General features: G+C 37.2%; 1 protein-coding gene across 8 annotated transcripts in view; it reads right to left on the bottom strand.

Annotated features, from left to right (window-relative positions):
* Positions 1 to 18272, bottom strand: part of msn (serine/threonine-protein kinase msn) — a 44053-nt gene that overhangs the window by 22954 nt on the left and 2827 nt on the right. For all 8 annotated transcript variants that reach the window (XM_074087717.1, XM_074087721.1, XM_074087737.1 and 5 more), the window contains exons 3-10: positions 9682 to 9889; positions 9402 to 9578; positions 9086 to 9317; positions 8881 to 9009; positions 8561 to 8791; positions 7915 to 7991; positions 7657 to 7744; positions 354 to 489 (exon numbers count right to left, since the gene is read on the bottom strand). In XM_074087717.1, coding sequence (XP_073943818.1) covers positions 354 to 489; positions 7657 to 7744; positions 7915 to 7991; positions 8561 to 8791; positions 8881 to 9009; positions 9086 to 9317; positions 9402 to 9578; positions 9682 to 9889 — 1278 coding nt within the window. The remainder of the gene's footprint in view (positions 1 to 353; positions 490 to 7656; positions 7745 to 7914; positions 7992 to 8560; positions 8792 to 8880; positions 9010 to 9085; positions 9318 to 9401; positions 9579 to 9681; positions 9890 to 18272) is intronic.

The raw sequence follows: 18272 nt of genomic DNA, 5'->3' as shown, positions 1-18272 counted from the left end.
AATACGCGATAATTTTCTAGAAATGAATAAGGCATCTTCGTATTACTCTGCGTGCTAGACTAAATCAAATCACCATTCACGTAATATTAAGTACTTGACCTCAAAGTTAAGTTGTCTATGCACATTCTTTCGTTATCTTTACTGTGCAGAAAGGAATTACAGGAAGTCTATATCGTCAATAGCCGTTTAACAGGTACCGACTGACAGCCGCCACATAGCGACGCAGACGCAGCGACTATTGCCACGACATATAAATGAGTCAAATGTTGAGCCTAAAGCGGCTGCCTTACGATACGAGGCAGTAGGTTCCGCATCCGCAATAAGGTGGTGTTTTATAAGCTATTAATGTTTACCATAGGCTTGAACATGTTGTGCGAGCCGCGTTGCGGAGGCTGCGGGCCGCCGGCGGGCGGCGTGCCGTTGTTGGAGCCCGAGCTGCTGGAGGAGCCCGACGGGCTCGGCGTCTTCTTCGGCAGCGGCGGGAGAGCCCTGCGCAAGCCATCACAACACACCAATTAATTTACTTAAAATTAGTTTTCATAGTAACTGAAATAAATTTACAAAAATAGCTTATTCAATTATAATTTTTTGGTGTTAAAAATGTTGTAATGGTAACTGTTGTTGTGTTGATTATTAGTTAAATACGAACTCTACAAGAAAAAGTCAAGGTCAGTCAAAATATTTTATTAAATGAGGGCTGCAACAAGCTCTTTTAAAAGTCAACAATCTACCACCGGATCTGTAAAACCTCTGTTGAGAAGAATCGGGAAGTAAAAATTGATCTAGTTCTAAATCAGACAGTAGGTATATAATTTTTCTCAAAAATCCAACGAAATGTCGTCTTTATCTTCGTAGTCATAGAACGCGAAGTACGTCATTGTACTAGAAATGGGTAATCTGAACTCCGCGAAGTGATCTGACTCACTAGATCCAGCTCCGGTGTCGGTACCGAATCCGCTTATTGAATCCGACTCCTTTATTGACTCCAGTTCTTTCGAGCGCTTATTAATTTATCTATGGCCGATGCGGCCCGGCTCGGTTCGGTAGGTACCAAGGTCAAGGTACTGAACTGAAGTACCGATTCGTTTCGTCGATGTTGAAAAATTCTAAATTGTGTATTTTTTAAAGATCTATTAGCTACTTTAAGAACCTACTAGTTTTCTGTTTGATTCTTTGAAGCTTGAAAACAGTGTTAAAATAAGCGTCGCCCGCACCGGTCATATTATATTGTGTTTTAATTGTATCTCATTTATTTCCAACTAGTGTTTACCCGTGGCTTCGCACACGTAAATCCTTAGATCCAGCAGCTGAATTGAAATTTTGGGATTTTTGAAAAATTCCCGTGGGAATTCCCGAAAATTAAATCGTGGTTTTCATTGAGGTTACATTAAAAACAATCATGTCGAATTTCATGACTCTAAGCCCAGCGGTTGTTATTTCCAGATTGTATCCCTATCCCGTGGGAATATCGGGATAAAAAGTATCCTATGTTTTAATCCAGGTTATAAACTAACTTTTTGCCAAATTTCATCCAAATCCGTCCAGCTGTTTCAGCGTGAAGAAGTAACAAACATACTCACTCACTCACTCACTCACTCACAAACTTTCACATTTATAATATTAGTAGGATATAACCGAGCGAGTAGTCCGTCCGAGTACCGACGTAGGTACCGGCTCACTCAGCACCCGACCATACGTAATAAGATCCGATCCGATCCGATCCGAGCCGAGAGTGAAAGCGGAACGAGTGAGTGTGACGGCGATCACGAGCCACTCGATCCGGCCGGACTTGGTCGGAGTTAGTAACTCCGGAGTCGATAAGATTTGAAAGGAGTCATTAAGGGATTCGGATCCGCTTGAGGATCTGACTCTTTTGAATCTTCAGATCCGGATTTACCCATCTCTACATTGTACGAGGGGCGTTCAATAAAAAGTGAGAAGGAGATGCCAACTCTTTCAATATTAGGAAAGTAATACTGGCCGGTAAAGCTATTCTACGAGGGGTGGCTGAAATAGTACATTACTGCAGAGGCCGGGAAAGAAAGGCTTGCAGGCCGAGTATGTATAGACATACATGGATAGGTATACGAGGCTGGCATGTTCTTTCACGCCGAGGCTTGTACAGTGCTTTTCGCAAACATGCACTAAAATAAATAAAAACTCCTAGAAATCAATGTGTTATTCCTAAAACAACTAAAATTGTACCAGACTCAAATTATAACTACCATCTAGATAAGTGTTTATCTCATTCTAACATGAATTTTTAAAACGTTAAAATAATCCCAAAAAATATAAAACATGTAGATATAACGGACTGCAAAAATAAAAAATCACGTATCACGTTTCTAAACGAAACTTTTGAAATGACAATGGCACTTACTTGCAAAATGGCTGAAGCCCAAGTCCAGTCAATTAAAAAAAAAGACATTGACACTTGTAAATTTTCCGGCCAATACTTTTTTTGATAGTATTTGCTGTTCGGCTTTTAATCAGCTACATTAATACTTTATTATGTAAATTTAATTGTAATTTGACGTAAAACGCGTTGGAAATATTTAAACATGTATTTACATATAGAATATTCATAGTCCTGTGAATTTATTCAGTAGCTGATAAATGAACCATAGAAATTCAGATTATTAATTCCAAGTCGTGTATCTAAAATGGCCTTTATCGTGGATATTTGACGTTTTGCATTGAAACAAAAGACTGTTGTCTTGCAGGCCTAGGCCTGCAACAGTATATTTTGAGCCTGTTTTAAGGAACACAACATAAACATTACATAGCATGTTTGAGAAAAGCAATTTCCCTCACCTATTTGTAACGCGAAGAAATCAAATCAATCACCCTCCTTACAGCCCTGACCTGGCCCCTTGCAACTATTTTCTGTTCAGACTCCTGAAGGAAGATTTGAGGGGACGCAGATTTTTGACGGATGAGGACATGAATAACGCTAACTCGGGCCATACATACGCTGTATTTTGTGTGCTGTGATTTGTTGAAGACGAGTTGAGACATGTTCAGGAGGTACTAAAGCGTAACGGATATGTGGTGAATAAATGGCAGCCCAGAAGGAAACGTAGAACCAGATATCCTGATGTAGCTAGACAGCCTGCATATATGCCTTACTAGCTTTTGCCCGCGACTTCGTGCGTGGAATAGTAATTTTGGGAAGTATTTAATTTATTTAGGATACCTATTCTGCCAATAATAGTACATAGTAACTTCTACGGTTAACCGAAAATAACCTATTTTAATTTAATACATTGCTATAAATATAAACTATTTTTTTTGTTCTTCCATCCATCCATCCACCCGATGTTCTTTGGTAAAACATAAATATTTTGCGGATAGCCACAATTTAGCAATACGACGTGTATTCTACCCTGCCAACACAAAACGACTAATTCTTCATAGTGAACTCTTGACACCTTACGTCCTTTATAGTAAGTTAGGAGGGTAGGATTATAATTAAGACGGTATTTTTACTAAGCATAGCTACACATATTTCCGATAAATATACTTATATGTAGTAATTTGTTTGGAATTCCTTAAGAACTTTCATCCCCATATTTTCAAGTAAATAGGTTGAAATTTGAAAAGCGCTGGAGCAAATGTTTTTAGGGTTCCGTACCTAAAAAGGAAAAAATGGAACCCTTATAGGATTACTTTGCTTTTCGTCCGTCCGTCTATCAAACCTCTTAAGTCAAGGCAATCAAAAGCTACAGTCATTAAAAGGTGTTTCCAAACCTATTGCCTTAACAGAAAAAGTTATAGGGTACTTCCGGCTGTCCTAGAAACTTGGAATATTGCATAAAGGTAGCTCTTATTGCACAATAAATAAGAAAAATCTGAAAATCATAATTTTTCATGTCTGACTGTCTATGTGAATACGCCATCTAAAATGACCCCACATTGCGTACATTTCGCCTATAAGCTTAGAAGGCTCTGCTAACACTGCATCATCCCCTCTGCCAACATCCCTCGCAGGTAAAATTTTCAAAAACGCTTGAACAAATATCTATTTATTTCTTATAAGTAGCCCAATCCCAAGTTTCATAAAGAACCATCGATTTATCTTCGACAATGACGATCTTCCATATAAAGTTTCATCCCCTATTTCACCCCCCACAGGAAGAATTTTTAAAGACCCGCGAACAAATATGTATTTATCTCTTAGCGCGTGCCCAAATGCCAAGTTTCATAAAGAACCGTCCAATTATCTTCGACAATGACGATCTTCCATATAAAGTTTCATCCCCTATTTCACCCCCTCACAGGAAGAATTTTAAAAAACGTGCGAACAAATATCTATTTATCTCTTTTCATGTGCCGAAATGGCAAGTTTAATAAAGATTCATCGATTTATCTTCGATAATGACGACCTTCCACATAAACTTTCATCCCTCACAGGTCGAATTTCAAAAGCTCAAACAAATATAGACTTATTTCTTATCAAGTACCTAAATGCCAAGTTTCATAGTTTTAACTTTGACAGCGACGAACTTCCACCATATAAACTTTTATCCCCTATTTGAACTCCTTAAAGCCTCTTTTTCGCGATAAAAGGTAGCCTATGTTCTTTTTGTCTATTCTATCTCAAATGAAATCGGTTCAGCATACAGACATTATTTACTTATAAGGTGTAGCCAAGTGAATATTCCCAGGGTTGATTGTAGTTGTGGTAGTTCCTAAAGAGACAATAGCTGAGACGACAAGTCAGCCATAAGCATTTGTTGAGGGCCAATCCCAAAACGGAACGTCATCGGTTGAAATAAAAAAGCATGGAACTAAGCTTTCTTCTTCGTGGAATCCTGTTATTATTCGGAGGGACGATCCCAGTCATTTGGAAGAGGGTACCGAGAAAGACCTCGCGAATCTCAGTCTACTGTCGTGACCACGTCGTTGAGTACATATTACGCGTGCCTGCTAACATGCCAAAAATTATCATAAAGTCCAATTTATCTTCGACAATGACGATCTTCCATATAAAAATTCACACCTATTATCACGAATGAAGTTCACAGGAATACGAAAAATTTCAACAGTGCGAACAAATATCTATTTATTTCATGCCGCTTTTCGATTAATTGAATTTTCAAAAAGCAAGTTTAAGTGCTAAATGCCAAGTTTCATCGATCCTTAACAATGAGGATGAACGACATGAAATTTTCAAATTCAGACTATTTTTCTTATCAAGTACCTAAATGCCAAGTTTCATAGTTTTAACTTTGACAGCGACGAACTTCCACCATATAAACTTTTATCCCCTATTTGAACTCCTTAAAGCCTCTTTTTCGCGATAAAAGGTAGCCTATGTTCTTTCCCAAGGTCTATTCTATCTCTGTACCAAATTTCATCAAAATCGGTTCAGCGGTTTAGGCGTGAAAGCGTAACAGACAGACAGACAGAGTTACTTTCGCATTTATAATATTAGTATGGATAGTATGGATGTGAAAGGAGTGACGGACAAAGTTGGAGCCGTTTTAGGTAAGTATTCCATCAAGGTGGTGTACACACCTTTGTCCAAAGTCGCGAGGCATATTAGGACACCCAAGGATGTCGTTCCCTTCCAAACACCGGGTGTTTATAGGGTTGATTGTAGTTGTGGTAGTTCCTATATCGGACAGACGAAAAGAACAATAGCTGAGAGGGTCAAGGAACACATTGCAGCTGTTAAAAATCGCCAGGTAAACAAGTCAGCCATAGCCGAGCATTTGTTGGAGTCAGGGCCAAACCACTGGATTGAGCTTCACAATCCCAAAATTCTGTCCACGGAACGTCATTTTTACTCAAGAATGGTACGTGAAGCGGTTGAAATAAAAAAGCATAAGAATTTCAACCTGGATGATGGGTATAAGCTTTCTTCTTCGTGGAATCCTGTTATTAATAGGTATCGGCGTCGGGATGAATGTTCGGAGGGACGATCGGACGTTGTTAGTGTTGTGTCATGTGTGTCGGTGTGATAGGGTGACTAATAAAAGTGACCAAGTGCGGGTAGTTCGTGATACGAGTGCCGGCACTATTAGTGATCAAGTGCGGGTAGTTCGAAGAACTCGCGCTGCTAGGCAGACTTGACACCCCACACTTCAGTCTACTCGTGACCACGGCAACTGTAACGTTGCCGAAACGTTGAGGTAAATATTACTTGTGTAATAATAGCGTGATAAGTCCCGTTTGTGGTATTTTGACTATACATACGCTGAACAAAATTGACGAAGAAACAGATTTGTTATATGTTACAAGAATAATTAATTACTTATATATTGAAGCAAGAATTTAATATTTATTTTGGAACTTCTCTGTCGCATTAGGTCAAACCTGTAGTGATAGATTAAGTGTGTGTACAATAAATAAATAAATAAAAAATAAAATAAATGAAGTCTGCGGTTAACGAGTATTTTGACGACAAACCGAAAAAAAAATTGTTAATGGGTTAATGTCACTATTTGAAAACTGTAATAAGTGTATTTCTCTCGCAGGGGATTACATAGAAAAATAATAAAAAATCACTTTCAAAAAATTTCTTTCTTAGTTAGGTAGATTACTTTTCAGCCGCCCCTCGTATCTAGGCTGATTTCTATGAAAAAAAAAAGAACTGTTTTTTGTTTAAAAAAATACGGTAATTTCTTTGCAATGCAATTGAGTACGTTAGCGAAAATGGAGTAAATTTAACTGCGCGCCCTTCTCAAATACTTGTTTGAAAAACTTTTCTACGGACCAAGTCAATGTCAATTTAGATTTGCGGGACACTTTAGGGTCTATTTGCCCCTCCGTATTCGACAGTCGCAAGTTGGTGCGCCGAATTTAGACGTGGAAGAACATCGACCATGGACGACCCCCGCTCCGGACGCCCTACTACAGCAGTAACTGAAGAAATTGTGAAAAAATTTAAAAACCGTTTTGTCGGATCGTCGTGTCACGGTTCGTTTTATTGCTGAAAATGTAAAGATTTCAAGGAGGAGCGTGCATAATATTTTACATGAACGCTTGGGCATGAAAAAGTTATCTGTGCGTTGGGTACCAAGAATGCTTACTGACACGCAAAAACAAACTTAGAGTCGAGATTGTTAAGAAGCTTTGGATCTGATACAGCAAGAACGGAAACTTTTTTTGGCGCGTTTTATAACAATGGACCCGAATCGAAACTGCAGTTGACATGAAAAAGGCCATCATCTCCAAATCCGAAGAAATTCAAGATGGGTCCATCTGCCGGTAAGGTCGTGGGCTCTGTTCTTTGGGATGGTAAAGGGGTAGTAATAAATGATTATCTCGAGTATGGAGGATTGAACGCCCCTCGTAAAGATTGTGTTCCTAATTTGTAAATAGCTTTAATCGCCCTCGTCTGTAAAATAATTAATACGTATTTTTCTGACTGCAAAAGCAGCAGATTTTAACTTAGGGGGCGTTCATGTAATACATAACGCATATTTTTGGAGATTTCAGTGATTCCCAATGTATTTTAGGAGTCGAGTGTTATTTCTAAAATACCGTTGATTTTACAAATTCTACACTTTTCGTGATTGAAAAACTCATGTGATACATGCTGTTAGCAAGGAACCTAGTTTAATGAATTATCAAATGATCGCAAGTGATGACTGATGACTTTCAAGTTTCACTTTTAACTATTGTTATTGATACGGCATTTGAATTTACCTATTATATCTATTAGGCTGCTGTGCCTGCGGGTCGGGCACTACGATCAGTCTTTGCGGAATGGTGGGCCTTGCGGGCGGGCCGGGCTCTGCACACAAATGTTAACAAGTTAAACAACTCAAGTACAAAGAGTCCCAAACTGGCCCACGCTGCATTCAAACCGACTTACGCCAGCTACTCATAATGTATGCAGCGTGGGTGACAGTGGGCTCTTTTTATCAAAAAAAGGAAATTATTGAATTTCGATTGGTATAATACCTGGAATTTCTTCACGCTCATCGCGCTTGCTGTTGCGTTTGGGTGGCGGCTGCGGCTGTGGAGCTTCCGCGGGGGCTCTGAGTTACATTAGAGTTTATTAAGCAATGTATTTATTAAGTACGTACAGAAGAGAACCCATTATTATTAATGTGTTTGTGTTAATGTGTTGATAACTATCATTCCGTAATTACACTAGAATATATTTCTTACACTAGAAGCTCCAGGGCCGACATCGACATAGGTTTCGGTACAAAATTACTGACATGTCATCTTATCGTGTCAGTCTCGTAGAGAAAAACGAATGTGCATGATGCCGGTGTTTGTACAGAATTAAGAATATGTATTTCGAATCAGGTCAACGTGACTGTGAGGCCAGTTTTAGACATAAGTTAACAGTAATATAATAACAATACTATCGAAATAGACCGAGTATACTGCTCGCATTTGTGCTAATTTATGCTGGATCCGAAATAACAAGGAAATGAGCTAACTAAATTGCGCGGTGTAACTGTCTTTTCTTTTCGCCACTTAAAGTAGATTCACTTTGTTTCTCCCTCCCGAGTAGCTAACATGTATGCAGGGAAGTCTCAAATATTATATACTCAGCATGCTACTGATGAATTAGAGAGGTTGGATGCTTGCTAACCTGCCCTCTTGGATCTGCTGGAAGTTGCGTCGCAGCGTGTCGCCGCCAGGGTGCGCTGCTGCGTTGTGCACGATGGAAGACGGCTCGCCGGCCACGGCGTTCTCCTCCTCCTCACCCTCAGAACCAGAGTACTTGTACTTCTCGCGTACAGAGTTGTCCTGCTTTCTCTTCTTGCATCTGTCTATATGATCTTTCAGCTGTATTCGCACCTGCCTCTCGGTCGGCTGATCTCTGAAAACATATATATACGTACATTTAGAGACGAAGCTACTAGTTAAAGTCCGCGATTTAAAGTTAAAACATTGACAGCATATTCCTACCTAATGAAAGGATGCTTCAAAAGTTGCTCTGTGTAAGGTCGCTGATGATAATCCTTTACTAGAACAGTTTCGATGAAACTGTGGAATTTCTTCGCCCATTTCTTTGACTTTAAACGAGGTGGAGGATTTCTGTAATGACAAACAGTAGCAATTTTATGGATGTGATTGTAAGGTAAGCTAGATAGTTTTGAAAGTGACGCAGCACCTTGGTATAAGAAAGAGAGCTCTCATAGGGTGGAGATCACACAGTGGCGGCTGACTCTCGGCCATCTCGAGCGCTGTGATACCGAGAGACCAGAGGTCAGAGCGATTGTCGTAAGTTGCGTCCGGATTTTCGTCGCAAGCAATCACCTCGGGCGCCATCCAGTACGGAGTACCAATGAAGGTATTCCTTCTTCCAATGGTCCTATCCAATTGTGCTGATACTCCGAAATCGACTGTTGATAAATAAGAAAATTAACTATTATAAAGCAACAGTAGTTAAGAAATAAAATAACCTCTTATCAGTATGATCTACATACCGAGCTTGACTTCGGCGTTATCTGTGAGCAGTACATTTTGCCCTTTGATGTCTCGGTGGATGACTTTGTTGGAGTGTAAATAACTGAGACCTCTCAAGATTTCTCGGCATATGTACGATATCCACTCCTCCTTGAGTGACTGGCCTTTTGTAGATTTTACCAAGTCAGTTACAGAGCCTGAAAAGAAAAAAAGCAATGTTTGTAGAACTTCCATGCACGTATTATTTTACACATTTTGGCGACACTGCAAAGAACCAAAGTGACGGAGATGTTTACTAACCAGCACCACAGTATTCCATCACCAGCCAGAGCTGGTCATCTTTCCCAGGAGGGCTTTTCTTGATGAAAGCGCCATAATACGTCGCAATGTTGCGATGGTTGGAATATTTCTTCAAAACATTGATTTCCAATTTTATCTCTTCTTCTTCATCCTCAGTGACGTCCATAACCTTGATAGCCGCGAGCTGGCCAGTTTTTGTATGGCGGCCCTAAGTAAGTAAACCAAACTATCAATAAAAAAATAAACTCTTAGCAAAACTGCGGTGAAGTTGGACCTTATAGTCATACATAAGCGATAAAGCGAACTATGCAAAAATGTTATAAATACCTAACATGAGAAAAAACATTAAGATATTATGCATCCTTTATAATACAATATCGATATCGCAAAGCGCATAACGCAAACAAGATGCTAATGCGAAAGAGAAGTTAGTTTATGCTATGCAATGTAGACATTTCTGAGCTCCCGGTACGAATCGATGTATGTACGTAGGTGTACCCATCTGTAGACGTCGATTGCATCTACAAATTGTATGGAGAAGACTTAAAAACTTTTAAACTTGTACACGTACTGACATGTTATTCTAAATAGAAATGGAAATCAGCGCATTTTGAAATGATTCCATTGTAGTATTCCAAGGCTCATAATTTTATGTCAGATACTGTTATATCTTAAACTTTAATATTAGGTGCATAAAGTCGTGTATACATATTTTTGTAACTTTGGCCGTGTCGATATCTTTGCACTTGACTGTACCTGTAAACTTAGATAAGAAGGTTAAATTTTTTGTACAAAAATACACCTTCAAAATGTTGTATTTTTTTATTGGTTGGACTCAATAACTGTTTTTTACCGTTTCAAAATAATATAGATCTAAGTACCTATTACATATTACATTTTAACTTTCTACATATACGCATGTGCAGACACAGATGTGATCCTAGTGTAATTAAAAGATTTTGTTTAAGGTACAGAACAGAATCCTAAAAAACATGCTATAATAGGTATTTGAGATAAATATAACAAACAAGTGAAGCTAGTATAAGCGTGTTAAAAAGGGCCGTTAGTATTATCTCGTACAGTTATTTATTTAGAACCTTCAAAGTGTACTGTAGTTACGCCAATTAAAGACCAAAGTAACTGTGCTCCCACGAGGTTGAATCTCTTTTTGGCAGACTATTATTCTAGTTATACTCGAGAAACATATTTTTTTTATAGCATTAGTCAGCGATAAAAGTTAAGTTACTGTATAAAACTTATAGCAAATAACTTTTCAAAGATAATTATGAATAGGTATTATAACAAATTAAAGTACATAATACAAAATAAGGTTTAGAGTAAAGAGCATTTGACTTTAATTGGCAGTAAGTGAATATTATTTGTTATTCAATTTGAATTTATAGCTAGTGAATAATTATTTAAAGCAGATGAATTTACATTAGATTTTCTGCCTATTCATTTTACATCAAACATGAGAGTAGAAAATATATGTCAAATAGTTTCATAGGATTCGTCACTTGTAAGTAGATTTGAGCCTTGATCTCAGGACCTTTCTATTAGCGACGCATTAACCTCTTGAACTCCTTCGTTTCTTTCGATGTCTCTATTTTGTTAGAATCTAAATTATTAAACTACTATTACTGCTAAGAATTTTTTGGTACACAACCATGTAGGTAGGTATTCAGATTACTCGAAACATGCAGTTTTTTAAAATCACGAGTACATAGGTATAGAACATTATTTGATGCATTTAAAATAAGTAGCTCTAATTAAATCTATCCACAACCATTTTAAAATACACACTTGTTTTCGAGGTAATAGTATTCAACATTGTAGATAGCAAGTAAACAGTCGCAATGCAATTTTCAAGAATAATCTCTATTGCTATGGATAGCATTCACAACATTGCTTGTAGAAGAGAGATCGCGCTTCATACCTCCGCGCGAGCATACAGGTTTGTTTATTAAATAGATGCAATTTTTTTTTCTGTAGCGTTAGTCTATTGATAGACTCTTATTGGTACAATTTTAAAGTTTATAAGTAACTTCTTCCAAATACACATAGAAGGTGTTAGTTAAATAACTGAAAACCAGAAAGTAGTTTGCTCAGAATCGAGAGTGGAATCGATTACACTATGTTTTAAATTAGGTTGTGTTTGTTTTTAAATCCCTTTTTAGGGTTTAGTACCCAAAGGGTGCCAACGGAACCCTATTACTGAGACTCCGCTGTCTGTCTGTCCGTCTGTCACAGGGCTCTATCTCTTGAGCCGTAATAGCTAGGCACTTGAAATTTTCACAGATTATGTATTACAGTGGCCGCTACAACTACAAATACTAAAAATAAAATAAAGTTAAAAATTAAAGGGGGTCGTCATACAAGAAACGTGTTTCATTCAGCGGTTTTTGGTTGCTAGGCTGCCAAGATGATGGCCGTCAGTTGCTAGGGGCAACGCGAGTGACCCTATGTTGTTTTTAATTTTTAACTACTTATTAATTAGCGATTTTATAAAGCCTTCGATAGTATAATAATTAATCATTGTCTCTAAGACAGTGGTTTATTTTTTTGTGCAGCATTAAGACTAAATAACAATTTATGACCCATAAACCTCCGACACACACTACATACACTTCACAAAAGCCAACTTCAATAAAGAACTCACAGCCGCTGTATTTAATGTTTTTTACACAAAAAAATGTCCGTTGTAATTCATACTAAGTAACACTACTTATTTACAAGGTCAACATTTAAAATCAGGTTAAGATTTATTTACAAATTCATAATAAGTACGCGCCGTTCGGCCTAATGAGGGCTATCAATTTTTGGCTCACTAGATGGCGCACTGTTGCGTGAGGTTTTTAAGTGTGGCTTTCAGAGTCTGTTATTACGGGCGTTAAAACAAAGTTTAGATTAAAATCATATTTAATACACCTTAAAACCGTACCATAAGAATATCCAGCAACCACAGTGTTGCTTAGTCCCGTTTTGTTCGGAAAAAAGGGAGGACAAAAGTTTCCGAAAGACAAAACTGTCTCAAAACACAGACATTAATTGCCCCGTAACGCATAATTGCCATAATTAATTTCAGGTTATGCAAAATATTCACAAAAAAAATCTTATTATAAATAAACCCGCGTAGCTCACCCAAAAACTATGAGATTTGACATTTCGGAGACCTCACGCTACACTAGCGCCTCTAGCGGCGAATTCATTCGCGATAGCCCTCATTACCGCGTTCAGCCAATTTTTTCTGCCGTGGGCGCCGGGCGGCGGCGCATGGCAAGAGTCTAATGCGCTATTCAGCCTCCGACAGGGCGACAGCCAAAGAGGATGAGAATTTAAAATTGTTCTTTATTCAAAATACTAGTACTTAGTGCTTACATTTTGGTGATAATGTTTTTATTAACTTGTAATGTAATGTAACTAGTTATGTTTGTTCGGGTGAAATTAATATTTCAACTTAAATTTGAAGTGGATATCTTCAACCGATTGAGCTGAAATTTTGTATGCATGTATAAATCCGATGATAATGCAATATTATTATGACGTAGAGCTGATCTGATGATAAAGTTAGATGTTGGCCATAGGAACTCTGTAATAAAACGACACGACCGCATCGATTTTGGTCTCTTTTGATTAGTCTTGACGACTACCTACTTTGGTAACCAGGGGAAAAAGTACCGCCAACAAAAAGCTTGTATTAGATTTTTTACAAATAAATAATACTGAACTACTTGTTTTTAAAACATTGTCCGGAGGTGCGGAACCCTTCATGCGCGTGTCGCTCGCACTCGCACTTGACCGATTTTATAATGTGCCCAGTCTAATGTAAAGAAATGTTACGACTGCAACAGGCGCCAAATTAATATTTTAGCGAGGTTGCATACTGTTTCGATAATTTAATGCTGGCCGGTATGCTGTCACTGTGTGCGCAACTGACAAATAAGGACAAATACAAATCATGAGTGTAGAGTTAGAAATGATGCAGAATTACTGTCTTAGCAAATCACACTAATATCTCATAAAGTAATGAAGATACTAGCTTTTGCCCGCGACTTCGTCCACATGGAATAGTAACTTTGGGAAGTATTTAATTTTTTGAGGATACCTATTCTGCCAATAATAGCACATAGAAACTTCTACGGTTTGCTGAAAATAACCTATTTTAACCCTTTCGAACCCAGCCGAGTATGAAGAGTTACTAAAATGGACTTTATGTACAATACATGTCAAGTTCAAAAAATTCAAATGTAAGAGTTATGACAGTGGACCATATGTACAACCCATGTCAAATTCAAATGTAATTAACCCGCACAATTGTATTGGCTGGGTTCGATAGGGCTAATACATTGCTATAAATATAAACAATTTTTTGTTTTGTTCTTCCATCCATCCATCCTACACCTACCTCCTACCCTGCCAACACAAAAGGACTAACTCTTCATAGGGAACTCTTGACACCTTACGTCCTTTATTGTAAGTTAGGAGGGTAGTCTCAAAAGCTGTGAAAAAATCAAACTTCTAAGTCAAGGCAATCAAAAGCTACAGTCATTAAAAAGGTGTTTCTATACAAATTGCCTTAGCCCTTAAATTGGCACTGTGCATCACCGTGTACGTTAGTTAATAAAAAATCCTATCATCAATATATATATTTTTTGAAATTTTTATGACTAAAAACTAATAAATAATTTTATGATGAATGGTTGAAAAAATATGTGACTTGGCAATAATTTCAAATTAACGTCAGTGTCAAAAATAAGTTCAACGCGGCGTCGCATTCTAGTACCTAGGGAAAGTTTTATTAAAAAATTTCAACTTTTTTCTATGCAAGTTATGCTTATTATGTTTTGTGTTTTATGAGAAAATGCTAAAGTATACGAACAATTGGTTCTTTTGTGTACATTCAGCATGATAACAACGATAATCACTGTTAAATTAGAACGTACACCACGGTTACCGTCGCCAAGTTTGTGAAGAAGTACTTACATTCAACTACGGTAACCACCATGTACGTTGCCAACTACAAGGTGAATTAACTTCGGTAACCACGGTGTACATTACCAAGTTCCCTGTACATTTTTTTTATTTCAAATTAACGATTTTACGTCCCCTTGTTTATTTTAAATCTTTTTAAACAGTATGCTTTTCTTTCTTTGTCTGCAGTGCTTAACATAAAGTCGACCGCATAAGATTTTAGCTTTAATTCCCGTAGAAAATGCATGTTATAATTGTGGCTCTAATCCGGACGAGGAAATTAATCCGCACGCACCGCCACAATTCGATTCTGATGATAGCTCTGATGCACCTTCTCTAAACTCTTCTTTGGAACGTTTAAATTTGCTATACTGCTTATTGGATGAGCATGAGGTTGATAAATATATATGTAGGTATATCCAAAACCGATTGAATTCTGAAAGCATGCACGATGCTTCTTTCACCCATTAGAGAAAAAGTTCTGCCCTGGCCATCCACAGTTAATATGATGCTTTGCCCACATTAAACTCTATGCAATCCATAGCCACGCCATCTACACTTGAGCGCGTTTCGAACTCAACCAGAGCTCATCTTCAGAGCAACTCATATATGCCCCTTTGTTTCGCTGTTGGAAAAACGAAAACACGAAATTGCTTTCGACAGTTCTACACTATATTTGATTTAACTAAATGTAAACAAACTTCAGTTGCTAGATTTGTCACATTCAAGTATTTAAACATTTTACTTCTCTATCATTGTAATACTAACAAGACTAGTGTATTTCAATACAGATAGTATGTTTAGATAGTTTAATGGGGAAATTTCAATATTTAAAACACCAATTGACGGTGTTTTGGTTACATTTAGTTAAAATACCTACTTATACCAAATATACCAAAATCAAGTATGATGTTTTTTTTTTATAATTTAGGTTTTTTTATATAAATAAAAGTTTACTGCCTGATTGGCAGCGGTAACCAGCGTGTACACACAATAATGTTACTTTGTTCTTATAGAATTGGCAACGTGCATGGTGATGTACATAGATTTTCTGAAAAACCAATAATGCTAGTTTTTTTTTTCATTTTTCTGTAGACCCTAAGACGGTATTAAATAAAGGTATGATACTGTATCACTTGTTTTTGTATTTTTTTACTCTTGCCAATTTAAGGGTTAACAGAAAAAAATATAGGGTACTTCCGGCTGTCCAAGAAACTTGCAATTTTGCATAATGGTAGCTCTTATTGCACAACAAATAAGAAAATTATGAAAATCATCATTTTTCATGTCTGACTGTCTATCTCAATAAGCCATCGCGTACATTTTGCTTATGAGCTCTTAGAAGGCTCTGCTAACACTGCATCATCCCCTCTGCTAACATCCCCTTGCAGGTAAAATTTTCAAAAAAGCTTGAATAAATATCTATTTATTTATTTTTATAAGTGCCCAAATGTTATTCATAAAGAACCATCGATTTCTCTTCGACAATGACAATCTTCCATATAGTATCATCCCCTATTTGACCCCCTCACAGGAAGAATTTAACACGCGAACAAATTTCTGTATATCTCTTATCACGTGTCCAAATGCCAAGTTTCATAAAGAACAATCGATTTATCTTCGACAATGACGATCTTCCATATAAACTTTCATCCCCTATTTCACCCCCTTACAGGAAGAATTTAAAAAATCGCGCGAACAAATATCTACTTATTTATCTCTTATCACTAATTTACTTATAATTTTAATATTGTTTTTATTTAATTGGGATAATAAAATTACTTAGGATAAATAGATAAATATTAGTACACATGCATTTGCGGGTAAGACATAGCGACCAAAATGTAAAATACCACCATCCACTATTGTACCTACCTATGTTCTAGCAAATAAAGTTACTGATTACTGATCACGTGCCGAAATGGCAAGTTAAATAAAGATTCATTGAGTTATCTTTGATAATGACGACCTTTCATATAAACTTTCATCTCCTATTTCACCCCCTCACAGGTCGAATTTTCAAAAAAGCTCTAACACATATTGACTTATTTCTTATTAAGTGCCTAAATGACAAGTTTCGTGGTTTTATCTTCGACAGTAACGAACTTCCACCATATAAACTTTCATCCCCTATTTCAACTCTCTCTTTTTCGCGATAAAAGATAGCCTATGTTCTTTCCCAAGGTCTATTCTATCATTGTACCAAATTCCATTCAAATCGGTTCAGCGGTTTAGGCGTCAAAGCGTAACAAACAGACAGACAGAGTAACTTTCGCATTATTAATATTACTAGCTTTTACCCGCGGCTTCGCACGCGTAAACTATTCGGTCTGGTAGTTGCAATTGAAATTTTCGGGATTTTCCAAAATACCCCTGGGTGAATTTCAATACAAAATCGCTAATACTATTAGCTTGTAATTTATTATGCAATTGGGCCCTGATCATTTACTTAAGTTTTTCATCTATATTATTATTTATTACATATCTACAGAGCAGTGGCGAAGCGTGGGTATCAGCCGCCCCCATTCAATTATAGAAAGGGGATTCCCCGATTGTATCAAGTAATGGAAAATTTTGTGCTTATTCTGAACGGTCCGAATCATAGGTGCATCATTATCTAGATATTGATGTCTTCCATGTCGTGTCCAACAAAGGCGAACCTTTAGGCTTGTTTATTACGTGCCCGAATATGGCTGGCAAAGCCAAACTTAGTTATTAAATCCAGATATTATTCAGTATTACTTATTATGAAATTTTGCCGCCCTACAGGGCGGGCCGCATCACCCCCCCCCCCCCGGGCCCGCCCCTCTCCCGCTACGTTAGAAATTTACATGAAGTATTAAGTTAGAAAATCAATGGGTGGTGAAACAGCCCCTTAGTATAATTAAGAGCATGTTTTAAATATTTTTCATTTCTTCATCATCATTTATCTAGTTAAATTGGTATAAACATATAAAACTTTAAAACAGTAAATACTATAATCATAATCAATTAGTCACATAAATAAGGTAATAATAATTTGTGCACTAATTAAAATTCGACTACATAAATTATATTCGCATGGCAGGCTTTGGATGTAAAAATTACAGGACAAAATGATTTATTTGACCAATATTTTCAGTGTTTTATTCAAAAGTTCAAGCAGAGGATTGTGGGTTCTAACCTGGGCTCAAACCTGTACAAACCTACGAAACAATTCAATGGTGTGTGAAGTTTCCAATCCGCACTGGGCCCGCGTGACAACTAGAGCCCAAGGCTTAAGATTCTGAGAGGGCCTGAGCCCAGCGTGGAATGTATATTGGCTGGGATGACAAAAATGATGATGAACCAAAATATTCTAAATTCAACTTAAATTGTTTGTACATGGACCAAATGTCAATTGGTGATAGCAGTCTAGCAAATCAACAACTTAAAATTCAATAAAATTTAATTCTTGAAAGTATAGCTCCATCAATACTATAATGATTCCGCCAATGTTGAGGTTGGAAAAGACACTATCAGTTTAGATATTGTTTGGTACATACAGTGTATGGTATACAAATTAAAATATTGCATGACAATGTTCTTGATGCCGACATGTTCACTTTACTACTAAGTACTTAGAAACCTATAATATATAT

The sequence above is a fragment of the Choristoneura fumiferana genome, chromosome Z (assembly GCF_025370935.1).
Source record: "Choristoneura fumiferana chromosome Z, NRCan_CFum_1, whole genome shotgun sequence".
Lineage (NCBI taxonomy): Eukaryota > Metazoa > Arthropoda > Insecta > Lepidoptera > Tortricidae > Choristoneura > Choristoneura fumiferana.
This window is presented reverse-complemented; position numbering and strand designations above follow the sequence as displayed.